Here is a 27,197-nt window from a genome sequence, read left to right on the forward strand (position 1 = left end):
GACTAAACTCTTGGGAATCTTACTTATGTTTGCAATAATACACTTCACTTGCCTTCAATTTAAACTTAGATCAATAAATACAAGCTTAGAAACACTACATTTTACGAACTACTTCCACTGGTGTACCGTCATACATCCGAGGTTGTTTTCGATAAAAATGGCCGAGGAGTTCCGAATGGATGCATACGCTTAAACATCGGTAATATCCGTATTTTGACAGTATTGGTATTTACCGATAGGGTATGGGATGTTTTTGCATATGGAATAAAATTAAGGTATTATTACCACGTATTTATTGATACGTATCTTTTATTTCCAGATGGTCAGCTGAAGCCGCGGTCTGTTGACTTCTTTCGGATGAAGAACCGGACGGCGCACCGGACGAGTGACTATGAGATCCCGAACCTTATTATCAGGAGGGGCCACCAGTTTGACATGAGCATTACATTCGACCGGCCCTTCTCGTGTCAGGATGATGAACTCACGCTTAAATTCGTCACAGGTAGGATGTGATTTCTCCGTGCTTTATTTATTCATTTATATATCATAGGTTGTTATTAAATGTCCATGCCATTTTAAGAAATTGGAACAAGAGCATGGCATTCTTGAACATTCCACCTGTTGCAGGGCCACCTTTGACCTTGTATATTTAATTAAGTAAATCATATAACATGGACATATACAAATACTTACACACAATTTTAGGTAAAGTAAACAAGTGACGCGATCATTACACAATACACTGAAACAATTGAAATGTCTCATGACATACAAACACCTATAACACAATATATCAATACAAAGAGAACAGGTTCTAATAAAGGGGTTAAATGAATTAACTGCAGTAGTCTTAACAAGTATTTTCATAAATGGGACTTATAGCGCACTATATAAAATAAAAATGGCGTAGTACGGGGTAAATTGCCGAATTGAAAGTGAAAGTAGATATCAATTGATTGGTTAATATATAACAATGATGTATTAGTTTGAGGTTAAACCTACACTATAATTCGATATCTAATAAACTACGCTACGCTACATGAATATGTTACCAAACCTGATAAATAACGGGGCGGAGTAATAATTGAGAATGTGGGTAGTTAAACAAAATACGATAAAACATATTTGAAACCCTTTAATTGAATATAAAAGTTACACCCTATGACACCCTATCTTAATACAGAAGCGACTTGGGTTGCTTTTGAAGAACTGACATGGTGTTGACAACAGCTAAAAGCTTTTGCTATTCTACTGACGGACATTTCCCATATTTAATAGCTGCAAGCCGTTTAAAAAACTGAAATAATGATTATGCTATTGAAAGTTCAATTGCCTTGCCACTCTTATACTACCTTTCAAGTTGTGCAATCACAGGGCAATGAAAATGTCGACAAGAATTAGGGTCAGATAACATGCTATGAAATACTTGGAAGTAATTGCAGTGATTTTCGTTTAAAAATAAGTGAACTCATAAATAACATTACGCAACCCGTAAAATCCTTTGAGACCTTTAGTTTGCAAAGCAATACGGGAAATCAACGTGATGCTTCATGATATAAATACCACAGAATCGTAATTACGGCTATATCATTTTTTGAGTTAGGAAAGTGTATCCATTTAAATATGTTGCCATAGAAACTTTCAAGTTACAAATACCAAGTGTAAATCGTTCTTATCGCGCTTTTTAAAAGCACAATACAAGTGGATTGTTCCAAGAATTTATTTTCATAACTTTCAAAGTATACGTATTTTTATAGATATACTTGATAACAACGGTTAATAAATGCCTACAGGAAGATCCTATATTATCAGAGTTTAGATTAAAGATGCGGGTAAAATACTTACGTCTAATTAAGGTTTAATAGTGTTGTACATATCTTCTCGACTAAAGCTGATGTATCTTAGCTTTAAAGCTGCACTCTCAAAGATTGAACGTTTTGACAACTTTTTTTATTGACTGTTTGTTTTTGATAGAGCCAATTTATGCGAAAGTGCATGGAAACCAGTGATATAAGACTGCTGACAAAAAATAGATCGCAGAATTTCATATGTACATGTAAGTTCAAAAGTTGATGTTTTATGCATTTTTCTTAAACGTAGCAAACGCTAAAGTAACACTTTTAGCCATAAAACATACATTTTCGAACGGAAATATGAAAATCTGCGATCTGATCTTTTGTTACCAGTCTTAAATCACTGGTTTGCAGATATTTACTCAGAAATTGGCTCATTCAAAGACAAAAAATAAAAAAAGTTGTCAAAACGGTAAATCTGTGAGAGTGCAGCTTTAAGTTATTTTATTATGTTATGTTACACAAAAGCAAACAAGGCTATCGTGTTAAAGTGACTCGCTCATGTTTTAGGGCCAAAATTAAGTTTTCCCGGTAATGCATCTGAAAACACTTATTTTATCATTATTTTACTCTATGATATCGAAATTGCAGAAAAAAGAGAGTTATAGCGTAAAAAGGTATTTTGGTTTTAGTGAGGTTCGAGCCCACGCCGGTATTGTCAAGAAAAAAAATAGAAAACAGCCGGCTAGTCCACACCTGGACTTTAACCAAAGTAGTGGATATGTTGACCTGTTAAGGATACAATGAAAACATCACGTGATAATGTCAATCAATCAATCACGCAACACCACAGTCGTAATTAATTTTAATGAAAATTGTGGTCTTCAAAGACGATATTTGAGCAAATATCAACATTTGCTGAAGGGTTCCAGCTTTCGGTATTTTTGTTTTAACACTCCTTATTTGCTACACTTTATTTCGTAATTAAAAAAGTGTATTATACAAATCATGAGCGAGTCACTTTAATATATAACCTTTTCATATGTACGTGTGCAATTTGTCAGGTAAATTGATTCAACCATGAAGAGGATGTACATGGCTAAAAGTCGTCTTAATTGTTTAACTGCCGGTCATTTAGATATGTACCTATATTGGATTAATTTGCTCTGCGGCTTTAATATGATTTAAACCATCAGTTGAAAGCTTTGCCAATGCTTACTTTAGGTTCAAGTTGAATACATCTATTGAAAACAAATATTTCATTTTTAAAACACTTGCTTTTTTTATTTTTTAAGGTCGTCAGCCCCTGCAAAGCAAAGGAACAGTAGTGACCGTTAGCCGTATTCCTGCTCTCCGTGAGCCGATCTGGGCTTATCAGCTGGTCCGAGTCGAGGATAAGGTCGTCCACCTCAAGGTCGGCACCACGCCTGAAGCCATCGTAGGCAGGTAGGCATAATGTAGCATTGGCTAATCAGCTGGTCCGAGTGGAGGACAATGTCGCACACTTGAATGGCCGCACCTTGCATGCTGTCATTTTTTAACAGTTTAGTATGTAACCATGCGTTATCATCTTGTCCGAATGTAGGACTATGTTGTTCACCTCGAGATCGGCACCTTGCCGGAAGCCATTGGTGCTGACCACCTACCTATGAACGTTTATAATGAACAGACCGTTTATTCTCGCTCCCAAACATGCAATCTTAAATACTTCCAACTTCATGGGACCATCAAGAACGGACCATTTACTTAATGGCAGTTTATATGCGGAATCGTTTTCACCACTTTGCAATGTGGGAAGGGTTTCAAAATTCGAAACTTTCATTTCATGGGTCAATTTTGGGTGCTCATGGTACATTTAATAAGAAATCATTCGGATTAATTTTCACAATGTAAAAGATCAACATTGGTTATACCTTGTTGAACTTCAAATGTTCTTGAAACCTAATATGCCCTGTTATTCGAAAGTGTTTGTTGCTATACATTTCATATTATATATTGTTAGGTACAACTTGTTCATTGAGACAACCCACAGGAACGAGCAAGGCGAGGTAGAGAAGTACCGATATGCCCAGCCAGATGACATATATCTCCTCTTTAATCCCTGGTGCACAGGTAATCGTATTGCACATACGCAACATTATTGTATCAGGCTTTGCAGACCCGGGGGAACTTCTTAATCAGATAGCGTAATGCGTTATATAATAAAAAAAAACATCAGATGTAAGATGTCTTCCGATGATCTCTTTAATTCAAAGTATTGGCTGCCGAATGCTAGAAAAACTATAGGATGCTAAGTTTTCTACATTTAAAAGAATTTTTTAGTTTGTGTACTTTCGTTGCAGTACTTTTTGATAACAAGATGAAGTGCTACGATTTTAACGTTTTTAATAAATGTTTCTCTAAGAAAAACATTCATTCTCCGATAAAATCGCACTGTCGCCAGTATGTACTTACAACGACCTTGACCTAACCATCCCCAAATACAACTCCGCTAAGCTTTCTATGTACAACATATCATGAATTTTAAGCAAATATAACCATGACCTTGACATAACCCACGCCAAATTATGACAGAAACGTATTCATGGGTTTGTTTGCCTAATGCCAAATTTCACCACTATACTGGTTCTGTCAGCAAGTATTCTTTAAGCTTAAGACGATAGAAATCTGTCTCTTTCAGCGTGTAAACAAACACCACACACGGGGCTGTTTGACGTTGTGCGCATGCGCCAAAACGAGACACGTCCCGATTATATTTTGAAGAAGATCCTTCGTTAGACTCTGACAACAAAAATAGTCGGCGATATAAGCTCTTAAATAAATCTTGTGAATTAAATTAAACTTATGATACCTTTTCAATGCATGCGTTTAGTAATTAATACCAATGATAGATTTCGAGGAGTCAAACCCACGTGTTTTTTTTAACATGAGCAATGCATGCGAAAAAAAAAAGTACGGACATTGTATTTGAGTTGAGCTATGCTGGAATCTTTTAAACTATTGTAGTAAATACAATTGCATTTTTTAAAGAAATTGATAGGTTTGAAGCGTGTCCAAAAAGAAACATATCCGAAAGGAAAAGTGGGGACTTTACATGGAAGTCGGCATTCAGAATTTTAAAAATTAAAAATTAAAATCAGTCTAATAATTTTAGTAATGTACTTGTAAGAAGTGACCATGTAAATGCATGCCAATGTTTATTGAGATCCTATGCAAATTAACATATACCGACGAGAAAAAAATGCCAGATGTGTCCATAATTGCCTACATAACCAGTACTCGTCATTCCTAACTTAATTGAATGAGTGGAAACAATTATGTTATAGTAATACATGTAGTGACTTTGACCTTGACCCAACCATACGCATACAAAATTCATCAAAATGTTTGACTTGCTTATTGTTGCAAAACATTGTCAGACATAATATCTAAATATTACTGAATGAATCCCTGTAATATTTAAACCATGTATATTTTCGCAGACGACCAAGTTTACATTGAGGACGAGAACCAGCGACAGGAGTACGTGCTTAGCGAGACCGGCCGGATATGGCTGGGCACGGTCGGCAAGTTCTGTGTCCGGCCTTGGAACTTTGGACAGGTATGTTCCACATCAGTTGGTGGTGTAGGCCTGTAGTTTTCTAAGTCAATATATTCCACTCTCTTAGCGCGACAGGCCGTATATGGCTGGGTACGTTCTGCAAGTTCTGTGTCCGGCCTTGAAACTTTGGACAGGTATATTTCACCTGTGTCGGTGGTGTAGGACTGTAGTAAACTAGGTCAATATATGCCACGACCTTAACTAGACAGGCCGGATATGACTGGGTACGGTCGGCAAATTCTGTGTCCGGCCTTGGAACTTTGGACATGTATATTCCAAGCGTGTCGGTGGTGTAGGACTGTAGTAAACTATGTCAATATATGCCACGACCTTAACAAGACAGGCTGGATATGACTGGGTACGGTCGGCAAGTTCTGTGTCCGGCCTTGGAACTTTGGACATGTATATTCCACGCGTATTGGTGGTGTAGGACTGTAGTAAACTAGGTCAATATATGCCACGACCTTAACTAGACAGGCCGGATATGGCTGGGCACGGTCTGCAAGTTCTGTGTCCGGCCTTGGAACTTTGGTTAGGTATATTCCACGCGTGTTGATGGTGTAGGACTGTAGTAAAGTAGGTCAATATATGCCACGACCTTAACTAGACAGGCCGGATATGACTGGGTACGGTCGACAAGTTCTGTGTCCGGCCTTGGAACTTTGGACATGTATATTCCACTCGTGTTGGTGGTGTAGGACTGTAGTAAAATAGGTCAAAATATTCCGACGCCCTTAGCGAGACCGGCCGGATATGGCTGGGTACGGTCGGCAACTTATGAGTCCCATCCTTGGATTGTTTGGACATGTATATTCCACGCGTGTTGGTGGTGTAGGACTGTAGTAAACTAGGTCAATATATGCCACGACCATAACTAGACAGGCCGGATATGGCTGGGCACGGTCTGCAAGTTCTGTGTCCGGCCTTGGAACTTTGGACAGGTATGTTCCACCTGTGTCGGTGGTGTAACACTGTAGTAAACTAGGTCAATATATGCCACGACCTTAACTAGACAGGCCGGATATGACTGGGCGCGGTCGGCAAGTTCTGTGTCCGGCCTTGGAACTTTGGACATGTATATTCCACTCGTGTTGGTGGTGTAGGACTGTAGTAAAATAGGTCAAAATATTCCGACGCCCTTAGCGAGACCGGCCGGATATGGCTGGGTACGGTCGGCAAGTTCTGTGTCCGGCCTTGGAACTTTGGACATGTATATTCCACGCGTGTTGGTGGTGTAGGACTGTAGTAAACTAGGTCAATATATGCCACGACCTTAACTAGACAGGCCGGATATGGCTGGGCACGGTCTGCAAGTTCTGTGCCCGGCCTTAGAACTTTGGACAGGTATATTCCACGCGTGTTGATGGTGTAGGACTGTAGTAAACAAGGTCAATATAGGCCACTACCTTAGCTAGACAGGTCGGATATGACTGGGCGCGGTCGGCAAGTTCTGTGTCCGGCCTTGGAACTTTGGACAGGTATGTTCCACCTGTGTCGGTGTTGTAGGACTGTAGTTTTCTAAGTCAATATATTCCACTCTCTTAGCGCGACCGGCCGTATATGGCTGGGTACGTTCTGCAAGTTCTGTGTCCGGCCTTGGAACTTTGGACAGGTATATTCCACGCGTGTTGGTGGTGTAGGACTGTAGTAAACTAGGTCAATATATGCCACGACCTTAACTAGACAGGCCGGATATGACTGGGTACGGTCGACAAGTTCTGTGTCCTGCCTTGGAACTTTGGTTAGGTATATTCCACGCGTGTTGATGGTGTAGGACTGTAGTAAACTATGTCAATATATGCCACGACCTTAACTAGACAGGCCGGATATGACTGGGTACGGTCGACAAGTTCTGTGTCCGGCCTTGGAACTTTGTACAGGTATATTCCACGCGTGTCGGTGGTGTAGGACTGTAGTAAACTAGGTCAATATATGCCACGACCTTAACTAGACAGGCCGGATATGACTGGGTACGGCCGGCAAGTTCTGTATCCGGCCTTGGAACTTTGGACATGTATGTTTCAAGCGTGTTGGTGGTGTAGGACTGTAGTAAACTAGGTCAATATATGCCACGACCTTAGCTAGACAGGCCGGATATGGCTGGGCGCTGTCAGCAAGTTATGAGTCCCATCCTTGGATTGTTTGGCAGGTATATGCCACGTCTGTTGATGGTGGAGGCCTTTAGTAATATCGGTCGAAAATAAATACCAGCTTTGTGAGACAGGACGGATATTGCTGTCACCGTCAGCAAATTTATGCTCGATTAATGATGTCTGTATTGAAATAAAATCAACTAATTTATTACATTTGATTTCATTCAAGAAAAAACACTAACAAATAGCAACTTAATCTCGTTTAACAGACTTTTCAGTTCAATTCAGATAATGCGTGTCTTGAAAAAAAAACACAATCATTAACATTTAAAATAACACACATAATTTATTATATATCTAATGCATTTCGGTTACATTTACGTTGTTCAACTTCTTATGTTTTCGTTTTCAGTTTGACGACGTATGTCTTGTGGCGGCCATTGCGATCATGGAGAAGTCGGAACTTGGAGACCAGGCTCGCGGAAATCCAGTCTATGTGCTCCGGGCGCTCAGCAGAGTCGTAGGACCATTTGTATTTTTGTATTTTGTTTAAAGCACAGTCATAGGGTCATAGTTTGTCAATGAAATTATAGCTTTTAACAGTAATTTGTTCAGAGTCGGCCATTTATTAGAAATGTGATGCGTAAATAGGACAGTCACACAACCAGAATGAAATATATTCAGAACAGAATCGTACGACCATATATATATATTTGATGATACATAGTTTAACACATGTATGGGGATTTTGGTTTGATGGCTAGGCTCGTCATGGTCATATCTTCTTTATTCTTTGGCTTGGCCCTGTTTCATTCAGTAGGGTATTGTTCATTTGGATTCACTTTTCATAAATATCTCCAAATTAATGATAACGTTATAATAGTTGAAATAATTTTGTTTACTGACAAAGCATGTCGTTTTATTGTTTACCTCTACCCCTGACATAAGTACGTGTAAGAAATCGAAGAAATATAAATAAAGGTGGATGTATTTCCTAAGATTTTTAAGAGACTAGATCATATTTTGTGTAAAATGCGAAGAAAATACTTGTTTCGATGATAAAACTACAGCTCTACTGTAATAAATAATATTTAAAATGTGACCGAAATTTCGCCAAAAAGCATAAATAACGCTATTGAAAATGGAAACGATTTTATGTTTTGATTTCGCAGGTTTATCGACAAGCTGCTGTTTAATGTCTGATCATAAAGGAAGTAAAAATAACTCAATTTAAAAGTTTAAAAATATATTTGCCAGCATAAAGCTGCATGAGATGGCAGTAATATTCGAACTATTTTACTTTCCATATCTTATATTTATTGTCGACAATTAACGTGCCGCACTTAAGTTTTATCGCAGTGCTGTAAGAATGGTGTTTAAATTACTATAATGCGGTTCTGCTTAATAGATTACACAACATTATAAAATGCAACCTTCGATTTGTTTTGAAACTGACTTTTACTACTACTTGTATGAATGAATCATTAAAAACAAGGGTTTTCCATGCATGTAAATGACAACGCTTGTCCGTTTGTCAAGGAGCACAAGTCAACATATAGGTCTGTTAAGTTATAATAAAACAATGAAAATGGTATTGTTAGTCTTCAGATTCATATTATGAAAGTAAGTAATCATTAACTGTTTGAATGAATTTTCAACATCATTTCATGGCGACAACAACGCCACACTGGCCGTCATTTATGAAAGACTAGCTCTTGGATTATTTTATTAATAAACAACAACACTGAAACAAGAAACAAGAACAAGAAACAACGACAACACAATCTTAAATGCGGTCAAATCTTTTAATTCAAAACTTATTTGAATGCCAACTTATTTCAGCTTAATAAACAAAAAAGATAAACAACATATCAAGACGTTATGGTTACATGTATTCACGGTGTTCCAGTTTCGTATGCGTACGTATTTTAGGTGAAATCATGCTCGGATGAAATGGGCGTTCCTTGTCAGTAATCAAAAATGGTTTAAACCATAATATTTACGTTACCCCTTATTTATCATTTTCGTACACCAGAGCATTGGCGTTATGCATAGATTTATCGTTTTCAAACCTCTGATGAATGAGAATGTTATTTGGAGTATTTTATGAAAATTAAACGTTCGCCGATCTGCGCATTGCTTGAACGTTTAAATTTCATGAAGACCTCCAAATTAACAATAACCTATTGTACTTCTTACAACACTTGATACTCAACACTAGACTAGCTTTACAATTTCAACATAATATGAATGATCAATTTGATGGCAATTTAACCTATTAGAACGGCAAATAATTGTTTTATTAATTTGGGAACAAAACTGCCATCTGATTGGTTCAAAAATGATTAAACCATTATTATGTGCAAGTTGTCTAAAATATGCAGCTTTGAACACAAGTAGAAAATTGTTATCTTCATCATCATTTGAAAAAAAACTAAGATGTATTTCAGGAAGCAAAGCTGTCATCTGGCAATGCTTATAATTGGCGTATTAATATTCATTAGTCGGTGCTAGAACTCCCCAATTACCAACCTTCATTTTAAGACTGATAAGCCATAAAAATTACACTTTCGTTTCTCAGGCACCGCCGCATTCGTTTTTTTTCCATCCGCTCCAGTTTTTTTCAGATTTGATCATGTTTTTTTTTATTCTACAAGTCTCTTTTTTCACTTAAAAATCAACCGATTTTGAGTGAAGTGTAACCTTAAAAACCAGTCTGGGTCATTGATCAATATTGGTAAAACAGTAAAACTTAAAAACATTATTGTTTGGAAAAATAATATTTGGAGGTTGAACTAAACATTTATTAACATTGTATTTGAATCAAAAACAAATTTTAACAATCATTTTACAATTTTAAACGATGTAAGACACTATACTTATACTGAAATGAGTTCTGTGTACAATAAATTGTGTTAATACAACATTTCTATCATTGTTTTCAATTTAAAATAGGATAAAAAGGCAGATAAGAAAACAATCAGCGCCCCCCCCCCCCGCCATATTTAAAAAAGTGTCTGAGAAACTAAAGTGTGTTTCTTTGGCCTGATAGAACCACTTTTAACTAAATGTATTAACTCTTGAACATTATACGTTTTAAAGATATGTGTACAGGTGCTAAATTGCTGAATAAATAAGACTTTTAACAGTCCGTCACCGATCTTTCGTTCCTCTATTTTGAGATATGTGCTCATATTCTTACAGTAATTAGAAAGATGACGGATGATACTTAACCAATGCATCATATATGCTGAATAATCAGACAAAGAACCATAGCGTGTAGAAATGGATTAATTTCACCGCTTCATTGAGTCAGGTTGTCCTGTTCATCGTTTCGCGAATGAATTTATATTCATTAACGTATATATTTTATCTTACGCCAGTTACGAATTTTATCATATAGACAGTTCAGTACGTAAATATATGTACACAGGAATAACACGTAAAATAATATGATTAAGGTGTTCGGCTACCATATGAGTAAAGTGTTACGTCTGGTACCCCTGTGCCTTTTTGGTATTATTTGAAAGGGTTTTATGTAAAGAAAACAAAACATATTTACCATTTAAAGTTAACATTAATGGTGCAAAAAGTGAGCTTATTGGTGGGTCGAATCCCTCTCAAAAGAACAGCTGATAATGTGTTCGAGAAGTGGTTTCTTTTTTTTTTGTCACCCAGGGGCATTATCCAATAACCCCCTTACCCCCTTATATTGAGTAGAAACCAAGTGATTTGATTGGACTGTAAAATTATTTAGCCAATACACTGCATTGAATCATTGAGGCAGGTCTACGGATAATGATAATACTTGTATTGAATACCGCCCAAGGCTTGAAATTCGATTTGTATGGACGTTAACTCGGTACATGGGGATGGCTATATATACTAGTGTACATATATGTATTTGTGTATATAAATATATACACTTACTAAAGCCGAATGTTTCCATTGTATGTCACACATATTCTGTCCCTCAGATCAACAACAACGAGCGTGATGGCGGGGTGCTGGTGGGCAACTGGTCAGGAAAATACGAAGATGGGGTGGCGCCCTCCAACTGGAACGGAAGTACCGCAATCTTGGAGGAGTTCCTCAAGAAACGCAAAGGTGTCAAGTTCGGCCAGTGCTGGACCTTCGCTGCTGTAGCCACCACAGGTATATATCGGCATTTTGTCTATTAAAGGAAATATATATCATGTAATTAGATGTATTGGGAATCAGCGGTATCCAAGGGGCGTTAAAAGACGCAGAAATTTGATAGCATAAACGAAACGCACTGGAAATTCAAAGATATGTAGATCAGAATATAGTGTATTTATGCAACAAAACCAAAAGTCGTAGGTCTGGTTATAAGTTATAGACAGTCTCGATGGCATCGTCACTCAACGTAACTCGGCCCATTTTTTTACTTTTACTTACGCCTGAAACATGACGTGCCATTGGTGTTTTTATCAGGCTAGATTCGCCATCACTGAAGCGCCAGCCATTGACGTGATTTTCATGACGTAAATTCTGACGTCATGTAAACCATGTTTCTGCCTCTAACTTCAAGAATTCAACCAACAAAAACAACTAGTCTCTAACAGCTCAAATAACCTTATAAATTTAGATTCTAACGCGGGGTGAACCAGTATGATAGTGATAGCATTTGAAAGGATTTTGCTTGCATATTGCTTATATGTTAACTAAATGACCGGGGGTACATCATGCATTTAGTTATTACAGTTTGTATACCAGTACTTTTTATTGAAAAACATGGTATGTTAATGATCTCTTTGGCAAATTTTGAATGTCGATCAAATAATTGTTTTTGTATTTTTGTATTATTATTATAACGTTTTCCTGTTATGCACACAAAATGCTATAGTAAAACAGTGATATTATGAGGTACCTCAAGATGTACACCAGTATTGATATTCTATTAGCTACCAGCTCTTGTCACATTGAAATAGGAAGTGGTATAAACTTGGGCATAACAGTAATGTTGTTCATCGACTTGTGATAATTTGTTAAATATTATTCAAATAGCAAGCAAGGTGTGTTCAAGTTATCTTAGTCAATAGCTACATTAAATCAAACCTCTATTTTATAACTTTAGATATGTCACCAAACATTTATTATCTAGTGTTTCGCGCACTGGGGATCCCGACCCGATGTGTGACGAGTTTCAAGGCGGCCCATGACAGCGATTACAGTTCACCCATGGTCTCCCATTGGTCCACCGAGGGCAAACCAAAGACCGCCATGAGCGACTCCGTCTGGTACGTGCATTTACTCGCTGACATAAAGTACGGACGATGGGGGTGGGGAGGGGGGACACTCTTACCAACGAGCGAACGACAGCTTATCGCAATGCAGTCTAGACTCGCTATGTTGAACTCTGTTATATCGATGTTCTGGTTATGTCGGACTGTTTTTCGAATGTGTTGGGTGAAGTGAGACATGTTTTGTATGTCGGTTATATCGAATTTTCGTTATCACGAAGTACTCCCGAGGGCCGAACGACCTCGACTTAGCAGGTTTTGAGTGAAGTCAGAATTTCAGTTTAAAAGGATGGCCATGCTATCATTTAATTGCACATTTGAAGTTGACAATCAAATAAACATTCCAAAACATGACTTAAATAGCTTTGAGTTCCGAAAAGCTGACTTCTTTGTTTTGATATAATTTCTTTACCGTTCTCATTTGAAATTATAACAAGAGTGTACTTTAAAGATAATCATGATAAACTATTTTTTGTTATGCAAAATCAAAAATAAGCAACTTTTTGTCTAAATGAAATACATGTAATGCACTTAAGCTTGTTATGCTTAGGAAGTTTTAGGAAATTGGGCCCAGGGAAATTAACATTGGATGCAAAGCAGCATGTAGATTGATTTAAAGTGACACTCGTGTTTAAAATCAATATAAACACATGTATAACAAACATATTTTTTGAGTGATATATTAATCCTAAATGATGCATTTATGAAAAATATTCATTAATGGTAACGAGATTGTGACCGTGTATTTAATAGCTGAAAACGCACAAATATTAAATGATTGGTGAGTGCTAAAAGATTAACAGTGATCAACTTTTATCTCATAAGTTAAAAAAAACGTGATTTCTGCACCTTTCTTACAAATTAAATTCAACATCCTTCTTAAGGACAACTGTTTTCGATATTTATCCATCCTTTTCGGAAAATTAAAACAATTGTAATAATTGTGGAACATCTTATTTGAGAGTAAGAGTGCATCTTTAACGTAGGCCTCTGAGATATGTTATTAAGCAGACTTGCGTATAGTTATTGAAAGATTAATTGAAGAAATCGTAATAGAAATTCAATGAATTTAAGGAGGAGACTAGCGTCTGGTGCATTACACGAAACATCGTTAATTTTCTTTGATAATTTCTTTTCCTAGGTGATGGAAATTAAAAGGCATTCTAAGTCCATTCCCTGTAGCATTTTCACGTCTTAAATACAAGGAAAGCAATTACTGGAGCCAGATACTCACGTTTGCCAGTCCCAGCAAATGATTACACTTTGATGGATCATTAACCGGCTAAAGGCATCGTCATGGCGCTCAATGTTTTCAATAACCATAAGTCATTTTCTCAGCAGTCTTATCAGCCAAATGTCATCACAGGAAATGAATTGTTTAGTAATCATCCCAACACGGAAACGATGTCCACGAGGCTTGATGATTTAAGATTATCTGTTGTTCCAAGTACGGCGAATAAGAGTTTCATGTCCTCCAAGAGCAATGAAACAATTTGCTTGAACACTTACTCCCCGCTCTAGTAATTCTATTTATCTTAATGGAGATTACTGATGTCAATATTCACAACAGCTTCCGGACTAAAAAAGTAAGACCAAATTAACCATATTATTTCGGAGAATAACTAAACTAATCGTAAATGTTATATTCGAATTGTCGAAGATTTTGATCATACATTTACCAAAATGCCCATTTTATTATATACATATATTAATTATATTTACAGGGATTTCCACGTGTGGAACGAATCATGGTGCAGACGGATGGATCTACCGCCCGGGTATGACGGCTGGCAGGCGTATGACACAACTCCACAGGAGTGCCTAGAAGGTATGGCATAAAAATGAATGGCGGGTAATACATGAGGTGGGTTTGCACGGCTGTAAATGAATGGGGTAGTTTGCATGGCTGGCTATGTATTGGGTAGATTTGCACGGCGGGTAATTAATGCATTGGGTAGGATTGTAGGGCTGGTAATACATGAGGTAGTATTGTAGGGCGGGTAATACATGTGGTAGTATTATAGGGCGGGTAACACATGGGGTAGGATTGTAGGGCTGGTAACACATGGGGTAGTATTGTAGGGCTGGTAATACATGGGGTAGGATTGTAGGGCGGGTAACACATGGGGTAGTATTGTAGGGCTGGTAATACATGGGGTAGGATTGTAGGGCGGGTAACACATGGGGTAGTATTGTAGGGCTGGTAACACATGGGGTAGTGTTGTAGGGCTGGTAATACATGGGGTAGGATTGTAGGGCGGGTAACACATGGGGTAGTATTGTAGGGCGGGTAACACATGGGGTAGGATTGTAGGGCGGGTAACACATGGGGTAGTATTGTAGGGCGGGTAACACATGGGGTAGTATTGTAGGGCTGGTAACACATGGGGTAGTATTGTAGGGCTGGTAATACATGGGGTAGGATTGTAGGGCGGGTAACACATGGGGTAGTATTGTATGGCGGGTAACACATGGGGTAGGATTGTAGGGCGGGTAACACATGGGGTAGGATTGTAGGGCGGGTAACACATGGGGTAGTATTGTAGGGCGGGTAACACATGGGGTAGGATTGTAGGGCGGGTAACACATGGGGTAGTATTGTAGGGCGGGTAATACATGAGGTAGTATTGTAGGGCGGGTAACACATTGGGTAGGATTGTAGGGCGGGTAACACATGGGGTAGGATTGTAGGGCGGGTAACACATGGGGTAGTATTGTAGGGCGGGTAACACATGGGGTAGGATTGTAGGGCGGGTAACACATGAGGTAGTATTGTAGGGCGGGTAACACATGGGGTAGTATTGTATGGCGGGTAACACATGAGGTAGTATTGTAGGGCGGGTAACACATGAGGTAGTATTGTAGGGCGGGTAACACATGGGGTAGTATTGTAGGGCGGGTAACACATGGGGTAGTATTGTAGGGCTGGTAACACATGAGGTAGTATTGTAGGGCGGGTAATACATGGGGTAGGATTGTAGGGCGGGTAACACATGAGGTAGTATTGTAGGGCGGGTAACACATGGGGTAGTATTGTAGGGCGGGTAACACATGGGGTAGTATTGTATGGCGGGTAACACATGGCGTAGTATTGTATGGCGGGTAACACATGGGGTAGTATTGTATGGCGGGTAACACATGGGGTAGGATTGTATGGCGGGTAACACATGGGGTAGTATTGTATGGCGGGTAACACATGGGGTAGGATTGTAGGGCGGGTAACACATGGGGTAGTATTGTATGGCGGGTAACACATGGGGTAGTATTGTATGGCGGGTAACACATGGGGTAGTATTGTAGGGCGGGTAACACATGGGGTAGTATTGTATGGCGGGTAACACATGGGGTAGGATTGTAGGGCGGGTAATACATGAGGTAGTATTGTAGGGCGGGTAACACATGGGGTAGTATTGTAGGGCGGGTAACACATGGGGTAGTATTGTATGGCGGGTAACACATGGGGTAGGATTGTAGGGCGGGTAACACATGAGGTAGTATTGTAGGGGGGTTAACACATGGGGTAGGATTGTAGGGCGGGTAACACATGAGGAAGGATTGTAGGGCTGGTAACACATGGGGTAGGATTGTAGGGCGGGTAACACATGGGGTAGGATTGTAGGGCTGGTAATACATGGGGTAGGATTGTAGGGCGGGTAACACATGGGGTAGTATTGTAGGGCGGGTAACACATGGGGTAGGATTGTAGGGCGGGTAACACATGAGGTAGTATTGTAGGGCGGGTAACACATGGGGTAGTATTGTAGGGCGGGTAACACATGAGGTAGTATTGTAGGGCGGGTAACACATGAGGTAGTATTGTAGGGCGGGTAACACATGAGGTAGTATTGTAGGGCGGGTAACACATGGGGTAGTATTGTAGGGCGGGTAACACATGGGGTAGGATTGTAGGGCGGGTAACACATGAGGTAGTATTGTAGGGCGGGTAACACATGGGGTAGTATTGTAGGGCGGGTAACACATGAGGTAGTATTGTAGGGCGGGTAACACATGGGGTAGTATTGTAGGGCGGGTAACACATGAGGTAGTATTGTAGGGCGGGTAACACATGAGGTAGTATTGTAGGGGGGTTAACACATGGGGAAGGATTGTAGGGCGGGTAACACATGAGGTAGTATTGTAGGGGGGTTAACACATGGGGTAGGATTGTAGGGCGGGTAACACATGAGGAAGGATTGTAGGGCTGGTAACACATGGGGTAGTATTGTAGAGCGGGTAACACATGAGGTAGTATTGTAGGGGGGTTAACACATGGGGTAGGATTGTAGGGCGGGTAACACATGAGGAAGGATTGTAGGGCTGGTAACACATGAGGTAGTATTGTAGAGCGGGTAACACATGAGGAAGGATTGTAGGGCTGGTAACACATGGGGTAGGATTGTAGGGCGGGTAACACATGGGGTAGGATTGTAGGGCGGGTAACACATGGGGTAGTATTGTAGGGCGGGTAATACATGAGGTAGTATTGTAGGGCGGGTAACACATTGGGTAGGATTGTAGGGCGGGTAACACATGGGGTAGGATTGTAGGGCGGGTAACACATGGGGTAGTATTGTAGGGCGGGTAACACATGGGGTAGGATTGTAGGGCGGGTAACACATGAGGTAGTATTGTAGGGCGGGTAACACATGGGGTAGTATTGTATGGCGGGTAACACATGAGGTAGTATTGTAGGGCGGGTAACACATGAGGTAGTATTGTAGGGCGGGTAACACATGGGGTAGTATTGTAGGGCGGGTAACACATGGGGTAGTATTGTAGGGCTGGTAACACATGAGGTAGTATTGTAGGGCGGGTAATACATGGGGTAGGATTGTAGGGCGGGTAACACATGAGGTAGTATTGTAGGGCGGGTAACACATGGGGTAGTATTGTAGGGCGGGTAACACATGGGGTAGTATTGTATGGCGGGTAACACATGGGGTAGTATTGTATGGCGGGTAACACATGGGGTAGTATTGTATGGCGGGTAACACATGGGGTAGGATTGTATGGCGGGTAACACATGGGGTAGTATTGTATGGCGGGTAACACATGGGGTAGGATTGTAGGGCGGGTAACACATGGGGTAGTATTGTATGGCGGGTAACACATGGGGTAGTATTGTATGGCGGGTAACACATGGGGTAGTATTGTAGGGCGGGTAACACATGGGGTAGTATTGTATGGCGGGTAACGCATGGGGTAGGATTGTAGGGCGGGTAATACATGAGGTAGTATTGTAGGGCGGGTAACACATGGGGTAGTATTGTAGGGCGGGTAACACATGGGGTAGTATTGTATGGCGGGTAACACATGGGGTAGGATTGTAGGGCGGGTAACACATGAGGTAGTATTGTAGGGGGGTTAACACATGGGGTAGGATTGTAGGGCGGGTAACACATGAGGAAGGATTGTAGGGCTGGTAACACATGGGGTAGGATTGTAGGGCGGGTAACACATGGGGTAGGATTGTAGGGCTGGTAATACATGGGGTAGGATTGTAGGGCGGGTAACACATGGGGTAGTATTGTAGGGCGGGTAACACATGGGGTAGGATTGTAGGGCGGGTAACACATGAGGTAGTATTGTAGGGCGGGTAACACATGGGGTAGTATTGTAGGGCGGGTAACACATGAGGTAGTATTGTAGGGCGGGTAACATATGAGGTAGTATTGTAGGGCGGGTAACACATGAGGTAGTATTGTAGGGCGGGTAACACATGGGGTAGTATTGTAGGGCGGGTAACACATGGGGTAAGATTGTAGGGCGGGTAACACATGAGGTAGTATTGTAGGGCGGGTAACACATGGGGTAGTATTGTAGGGCGGGTAACACATGAGGTAGTATTGTAGGGCGGGTAACACATGGGGTAGTATTGTAGGGCGGGTAACACATGAGGTAGTATTGTAGGGCGGGTAACACATGAGGTAGTATTGTAGGGGGGTTAACACATGGGGAAGGATTGTAGGGCGGGTAACACATGAGGTAGTATTGTAGGGGGGTTAACACATGGGGTAGGATTGTAGGGCGGGTAACACATGAGGAAGGATTGTAGGGCTGGTAACACATGGGGTAGTATTGTAGGGCGGGTAACACATGAGGTAGTATTGTAGGGGGGTTAACACATGGGGTAGGATTGTAGGGCGGGTAACACATGAGGAAGGATTGTAGGGCTGGTAACACATGAGGTAGTATTGTAGAGCGGGTAACACATGAGGAAGGATTGTAGGGCTGGTAACACATGGGGTAGGATTGTAGGGCGGGTAACACATGGGGTAGGATTGTAGGGCGGGTAACACATGGGGTAGGTTTGTAGGGCTGGTAACACATGGGGTAGGATTGTAGGGCTGGTAATACATGAGGTAGTATTGTAGGGCTGGTAACACATGGGGTAGTATTGTAGGGCTGGTAACACATGAGGTAGTATTGTAGGGCGGGTAACACATGGGGTAGGATTGTAGGGCGGGTAACACATGGGGTAGGATTGTAGGGCGGGTAACACATGGGGTAGTATTGTATGGCGGGTAACACATGGGGTAGGATTGTAGGGCGGGTAACACATGGGGTAGGATTGTAGGGCTGGTAATACAAAGGGTGGGATTGTAGGGCTGGTAACACATGGGGTAGGATTGTAGGGCTGGTAACACATGGGGTAGGATTGTAGGGCTGGTAATACGTTGGATAGGGTCCTACGGCGGGTAATACATCAGGAAGGTTTGCACGACGGGTAATACATCAGGAAGGTTTGCACGACGGGTAATACATCAGGAAGGTTTGCACTGCGGGTAATGCATCAGGAAGGTTTGCACTGCGGGTAATACATCAGGAAGTTTTGCACTGCGGGTAATACATCAGGAAGGTTTGCACTGCGGGTAATGAATCAGGAAGGTTTGCACTGCGGGTAATGCATCAGGAAGGTTTGCACTGCGGGTAATACATCAGGAAGGTTTCACTGCGGGTAATGCATCAGGAAGGTTTGCACTGCGGGTAATACATCAGGAAGGTTTGCACTGCGGGTAATACATCAGGAAGGTTTGCACTGCGGGTAATGCATCAGGAAGGTTTGCACTGCGGGTAATGCATCAGGAAGGTTTGCACTGCGGATAATGCATCAGGAAGGTTTGCACTGCGGGTAATACATCAGGAAGGTTTCACTGCGGGTAATGCATCAGGAAGGTTTCACTGCGGGTAATACATCAGGAAGGTTTGCACTGCGGGTAATGCATCAGGAAGGTTTGCACTGCGGGTAATACATCAGGAAGGTTTGCACTGCGGGTAATACATCAGGAAGGTTTCACTGCGGGTAATGCATCAGGAAGGTTTGCACTGCGGGTAATGCATCAGGAAGGTTTGCACTGCGGGTAATACATTAGGAAGGTTTGCACTGCGGGTAATACATCAGGAAGGTTTGCACTGCGGGTAATGCATCAGGAAGGTTTGCACTGCGGGTAATGCATCAGGAAGGTTTGCACGACGAGTAATACATCAGGAAGATTTGCACGACGAGTAATACATCAGGAAGGTTTGCACTGCGGGTAATACATCAGGAAGGTTTCACTGCGGGTAATACATCAGGAAGGTTTGCACTGCGGGTAATACATCAGGAAGGTTTGAACTGCGGGTAATACATCAGGAAGGTTTCACTGCGGGTAATGCATCAGGAAGGTTTGCACTGCGGGTAATGAATCAGGAAGGTTTGCACTGCGGGTAATACATCAGGAAGGTTTGCACTGCGGGTAATGCATCAGGAAGGTTTGCACTGCGGGTAATGCATCAGGAAGGTTTGCACTGCGGGTAATGCATCAGGAAGGTTTGCACTGCGCGTAATACATCAGGAAGGTTTCACTGCGGGTAATGCATCAGGAAGGTTTCACTGCGGGTAATGCATCAGGAAGGTTTGCACTGCGGATAATGCATCAGGAAGGTTTCACTGCGGGTAATACATCAGGAAGGTTTCACTGCCGGTAATGCATCAGGAAGGTTTCACTGCGGGTAATACATCAGGAAGGTTTGCACTGCGGGTAATACATCAGGAAGGTTTTCACTGCGGGTAATGCATCAGGAAGGTTTCACTGCGGGTAATACATCAGGAAGGTTTCACTGCGGGTAATGCATCAGGAAGGTTTGCACTGCGGGTAATACATCAGGAAGGTTTCACTGCGGGTAATGAATCAGGAAGGTTTGCACTGCGGGTAATACATCAGGAAGGTTTGCACTGCGGGTAATGCATCAGGAAGGTTTCACTGCGGGTAATGCATCAGGAAGGTTTGCACTGCGGGTAATACATCAGGAAGGTTTCACTGCGGGTAATGAATCAGGAAGGTTTGCACTGCGGGTAATACATCAGGAAGGTTTGCACTGCGGGTAATGCATCAGGAAGGTTTCACTGCGGGTAATACATCAGGAAGGTTTGCACTGCGGGTAATACATCAGGAAGGTTTGCACTGCGGGTAGTGCATCAGGAAGGTTTCACTGCGGGTAATACATCAGGAAGGTTTCACTGCGGGTAATGCATCAGGAAGGTTTCACTGCGGGTAATACATCAGGAAGGTTTGCACTGCGGGTAATACATCAGGAAGGTTTTCACTGCGGGTAATACATCAGGAAGATTTCACTGCGGGTAATGCATCAGGAAGGTTTGCACTGCGGATAATGCATCAGGAAGGTTTCACTGCGGGTAATACATCAGGAAGGTTTGAACTGCGGGTAATGCATCAGGAAGGTTTGCACTGCGGGTAATACATCAGGAAGGTTTGCACTGCGGGTAATACATCAGGAAGATTTCACTGCGGGTAATGCATCAGGAAGGTTTGCACTGCGGGTAATGCATCAGGAAGGTTTGCACTGCGGGTAATACATCAGGAAGGTTTGCACTGCGGGTAATACATCAGGAAGGTTTGCACTGCGGGTGATACATCAGGAAGGTTTGCACTGCGGGTAATACATCAGGAAGGTTTGCACTGCGGGTAATACATCAGGAAGGTTTCACAGCGGGTAATACATCAGGAAGGTTTGCACTGCGGGTAATGCATCAGGAAGGTTTGAACTGCGGGTAATACATCAGGAAGGTTTGCACTGCGGGTAATACATCAGGAAGGTTGCACGACGGGTAATACATCAGGAAGGTTTGCATGACGGGTAATGCATCGGGAAGGTTTGCACGACGGGTAATACATCAGGAAGATTTGCACGACGGGTAATACATCAGGAAGATTTGCACGACGGGTAATACATCAGGAAGGTTGCACGACGGGTAATACATCAGGAAGGTTTGCATGACGGGTAATGCATCGGGAAGGTTTGCACGACGGGTAATACATGGGGTAGGTTTGCACTGCGGGTACGGGGTAGAAGTTCACGGTGGAGATTGCATGGGGTAGGAAATCACGGAAATTCATGTGTTAGGAATACACGGCGGTAAAAGTATGGGGTAGGAGTGCCGAGCGCGGAATGCATTAGGCAGAAGTATCCAGAGGGGAATGCATTGGGTCATAAATCTTTTGCATATGTTTTGTCAATTCATTACCAAAATGTTTTAGTAAATGTTGTATTTGTCAAGCAAATGCTGTAGAAGGTGGTTTCCTGAGATATGTTTTGGTAAGGAGCTTTGATTATCCCCAGAGGAGAAACAAAACAAACACATTCAATAATGTTTTTAAGCATTTTATTACTATGAAAATAAAACTGTCCTCGTAAACATACTCGTTCGCCACTCCACAAATGTATGAATTGATATGTTAAAGTTATCTAATTGCTCTCGTAATTCTAAAGTTCCCTGAAATATCTCCATGGCACAATCGTACCGTAATATCGCCAGTGTAAGCAAGTTATATGTCCGTGCTGTATATGCCAAGCGTCGCCGTGGGTATTTCTTATCCAACTTAATAATATGAGGTTGACCAATACAATGCCTTGCTCTTGGGAATACCTATTACCATTAACTGAGATTATAATTGTAACTGGATTAAAAGGCTTACGTACAAAGACGTTAATAGTAATTTAACATGCGATTCTCCACAGTTGTTCCATATTCTTATATTGCATTCTGTAAACATTAATGTCCATGTTTTTAAAGTAATTGTACAAACATAAAATCATCTTAGTATGCGTTGTTTCTGAAGCAATAAGATTCCCGCGAATCTTGAATGTATTTCGACGTCCATTGACGGGATGCTCGTATTTATGAAATTTAGATTCCCGGGAAACGCGAATGTATGAAAACTCGATCATGAATCTTGGATATATGGGATTTAAACTCTCGGGAATTTCTACGTAAGAGACGAGAATAACGGGCATTTCACCTATATGCGTTTTAGATTCTCGAGAAATTCTATAATTATAAAATATAATATAAATAAAGATTTACGGGAATCTGGCATAAATGGGATTTAGATTCTTAGGACAGTTTTTGTAAGACACTAGATCTACGGGGTCTTGCGTGTATAAAATGTTGATTCACGGAAATCTCTTATTAATGTAAAACAGATATTAGATTCTCGCATTTATAAGAGTTGTGTTCACGGTAATCTCGCCTATAAAGTTTAAGAATCAAGAGTCACGGGATTATTGCGTGTGTAACTTATATTTATATAGCTATTATATATGTATCATATTTTAGATTAAGACGATTTTGTGTATTTATGTTATATTGCCAATATTTTCCAGGTGTTTTCACCTGCGGGCCTGCGTCCGTGAAGGCGGTGAAGCAAGGCGAGATCTTCTATGGCTACGATGCCAAGTTCATCTTTGCAGAGGTGAGGTGCATGTCTTTGCGGCTCCGATGTTTCCTTCTGTTTCCATAACTATTCATGCAGTATGTAAAGATTCACGCATGTAGAAATCTATCCCAGCTATATTAGCATGTGTTATTAGCTAATATCGGGCCGATTGTACCGGGGCGGAATTCACAAAACATCTTAAGTCATTTCCTAACTTAAGTCATTCACCTAAGTATCTCACTGGTCATATGATATATTGACTGAATAATATCTCAAATATTTTATTATCAGTAATTTTATGAAAAATAAATAGTTTTATGTCTTAAAAACTTATACATTTCTGCTTAATTTGACAATGAACATTTTAAGAAATCGAGGTAAAGAAATGATTTGTTAAAATGATATGATTTATGAATAGCGGCACACAGATTGAACAGTTAACACTGTTGTTTACTTAATCGCTTATTAACTTTTAATCGTAAAGTAAGTTTGATAGGTTCAATATTAAAACAAGTACAGTTCTCTTAAACCCTATTTGATAACCGCAAATCCCAAGCGTACGATTGAAATTTCCAGAATGCTTAGTATTTGAAAGATAACATCGATGGTGAAAGCAATGTTGTTAACAATAACAAAGTTCTACACACAATATATCACTATGACGAAGAAGCACTATGGGCCAATTGTTGAGAACATTGTTAAAGTTAATAACGTTGTTAATTGAGTTTTTTAAACTCTAAAATATATTACACTTAAAGGTTCATGGACACCTATGTAATATGCGGTACTCTTGACAAATATTCAGGCAACTGATTCAGCTATGCTTCTTTTATCCAGATAAAACAACATACTTCAAAACATACATCTCTCAGAGTTAACAACATTGTCGTTAACAACATTAACTTTAACAAACATGTAAACCATCGGTTTAATATGGAATGTACATCTTATCTACTCGCTCTTGCACACGAGACTTTTTTGTCATTAGGTCAACCCGTGTGCTAGTTGTGTCATACGCTGTGACGACACTAAAATATTAATAATAGATTACCCCCCCCCCGGTAAACGGTGATTCCGTCCTCGTGGGCCATGTGCCCAACATGCATTTCAGCGCCATGGAGAGGAGTGAAGCATCTGCGTTTGATGCTATTTAACCTCTAGGTGAACGGAGATCGGACGGTAGACCACGAGGGCACCATGCGGCTGGTCGCCTAGGCGAGGAACATGACTGGAGGTTCTCTTATCATATTTGATATTATCTTATCAAGGTGAATGGTGACCGGACCCACTGGACTATGAACCACGAGGGCAAGGCCGGTCGCCTAGGAGAGGGAGATGATGGGAGGCTCGTCTTATCATATCTTATTTGATCTTATCTTGTCAGGGTGAATGGTGACCGGACCCACTGGACTGTGAACCACGAGGGCAACATGCGGCCGGTCGCCTAGGAGAGGGAGATGATGGGAGGCTCGTCTTATCATATCTTATTTGATCTTATCTTACCAGGGTGAATGGTGACCGGACCCACTGGACGGTGAACCACGAGGGCAACATGCGGCCGGTCGCCTAAGAGAGGGAGATGATGGGAGGCTCGTCTTATCATATCTTATTTGATCTTATCTTACCAGGGTGAATGGTGACCGGACTCACTTGATGATAGACCACGAGGGCAACATTCAGCCCGTCGCCTAGGCGAGGGAAATGTCTGGAAGTTCGTCTAATCATATGTTTTTGATCTTATATTACCAAGGTGAATGGTGACCGGACCCACTGGACGGTGGACCACGAGGGCAACATGCGGCCCGTCGCCGTCGAGAAGAACATGATGGGGAGGTTCATCAGCACAAAGGCAGTCAACACAATTTCAAGGGAGGATCTTACTTATGCATACAAGTTCCAAGAAGGTAGGCTTAGTAATGTAATTATTGTATCATATTTATCGTTTAGGGGATCCGTAATGCCGGCAGACTATTTATTCATGCCAATGTCGTCCTTCAACAATGATTAAAATCTTGCATTTCTAACCTCCGCTATTGGATGTATCAACTAATGCATTTGTTATTTTTATGCGATTGTTATTGAGGGGTAGGTTTTCCCATTAAAAGAGAACCGTTATCAGATAAAAGAGACGAATTTGAAATCATGTGATACAATTTGGCAGCCTTATCAGAATTGATTTAACGATATCTTTCATTTAAATCAAACATAAATCTCTAGTTTCCTTAATCACGTACTTTACCAAAGCATTAAGTAATTCTTTCTGTCAATCCTTAGATTCCGACGATCGAGATGTTACCTTGGAACTTGCCAGAAAGCTCAGCACACGACGAACCACCGAAATCGACCCATGTGATGCAGAAGACGTTGAGTTTGATATCAGCGCAGATATGCAGCGGAACGGTGACTTCAGTATCGCCCTGCGGGTCACCAACGCAGCGTCCGTCCCTCGAACTGTAGACATGCATCTGAACGCGCTATCATGTAGATACACCGGAATAGCAAACTCTGATTTGAAGGATTCTTCATCTTCCTCCGTGCTCGAGCCAAAAGAAAGTAATGCTGTGTTTCATTTTGACATAACGTTGACCGAGTTTTAAAACGTTTGTCCGGATTTCTCCTCAGAATGTATCGGTCAATTTGTAATTAAAAATCACAGGTACATTGTTTTAATCGTAAATACCACCAAAATGTTTTTGTGACAGAAATTGCATTGATATTTCAAATTTTAAATCAGTATTTTACAGTGTGTGTATACCACGTGATAAATAATGTCATATATGCTACTTCGGAAGGCAACATTTTGCCTAAAATGAAGACTTAAAACAAAGATAACTTTTCATTTACTACACCATTTTAAATGAAACAAAGGGCAGTCTATACCGCTTTAAGAGTCCCGCCTTCGTTTTTATTTCCGGAGTTTAATAAGGTGATTAGTTTCTTCAAAGACTTCGACAAACCAATTTCGAAATTATGTTAAGACAGTGCTCCGTCAGAAGGCCGTTATGTGGAAAGATGTGTCGAAGTGTTTTAAGAAACTAAACTCGCAATCAAAACTCTGGTAACAGACGGAAGGCCTGGCTCTGTAAGCGGCGTAGACTGCGCTATGTTTCATTTCAAATGGTGGTGAAATGATGAAGTTATCTTTGTTTAACGTCTTCAATCGAAGCAAAATATTGCCTTCCGACGTAGCATTTATGACGCAATTTATCACGTGGTATACACACACTGTTTTAACTTAGTTTAAAACTTTCCTAATTTGTTTTGGACTTTGCTTGCTCGTTTCTTTTGACATGATGTTTGCCACTCACGACACGTGCTTCAGGTTATTGCCCGTGTGTTTTAGGTCAGGAAGTTTGCCTGTCCATGAAGTGTGCCGACTACATCGGTAGCGTTGACTCTGACTCGCACGTGAACGCTTACGTCACGGCGCACGTGCGAGAGACGTCGCAACGCTTCGTCTTCCAAGAGCCGCTCTGGATAGAGAAACCGCACATTGAGATAAAGGTAGCACTATAGAAACTGCCTTTAAAGAAAGAGTCCTCATATGTTTCGTTGTCCATGTTACATCGAAGTATCGCACAATGACTTTGAAATGTTTACAAAGATAGCCATGTTCGCAAAATTAGTAAACTATATCACTGTGTGTATACCACGTGATAAATTACGTCATAAATACTTTCCATTTTGCTTCGAGCGATGACTGATTATCACTTTTCTTTCGCTTCACC

At 41.0% G+C, this 27,197-nt stretch overlaps 1 protein-coding gene across 6 annotated transcripts in view; it reads left to right on the plus strand.

The window, feature by feature from the left end:
• The window catches only part of LOC128243333 (protein-glutamine gamma-glutamyltransferase K-like), a 240,508-nt gene that overhangs the window by 210,116 nt on the left and 3,195 nt on the right, over positions 1-27,197 (plus strand). For all 6 annotated transcript variants that reach the window (XM_052961036.1, XM_052961034.1, XM_052961035.1 and 3 more), the window contains 12 exons: positions 320-502; positions 3,089-3,239; positions 3,796-3,905; positions 5,276-5,394; positions 7,900-8,007; positions 11,465-11,642; positions 12,613-12,748; positions 14,476-14,579; positions 23,417-23,505; positions 25,220-25,373; positions 25,744-26,022; positions 26,813-26,973. In XM_052961036.1, the coding sequence (XP_052816996.1) occupies positions 320-502; positions 3,089-3,239; positions 3,796-3,905; positions 5,276-5,394; positions 7,900-8,007; positions 11,465-11,642; positions 12,613-12,748; positions 14,476-14,579; positions 23,417-23,505; positions 25,220-25,373; positions 25,744-26,022; positions 26,813-26,973 (1,772 nt within the window). The remainder of the gene's footprint in view (positions 1-319; positions 503-3,088; positions 3,240-3,795; positions 3,906-5,275; positions 5,395-7,899; positions 8,008-11,464; positions 11,643-12,612; positions 12,749-14,475; positions 14,580-23,416; positions 23,506-25,219; positions 25,374-25,743; positions 26,023-26,812; positions 26,974-27,197) is intronic.

The sequence above is a fragment of the Mya arenaria genome, chromosome 8 (genome assembly GCF_026914265.1).
Source record: "Mya arenaria isolate MELC-2E11 chromosome 8, ASM2691426v1".
NCBI classification, from domain to species: domain Eukaryota; kingdom Metazoa; phylum Mollusca; class Bivalvia; order Myida; family Myidae; genus Mya; species Mya arenaria.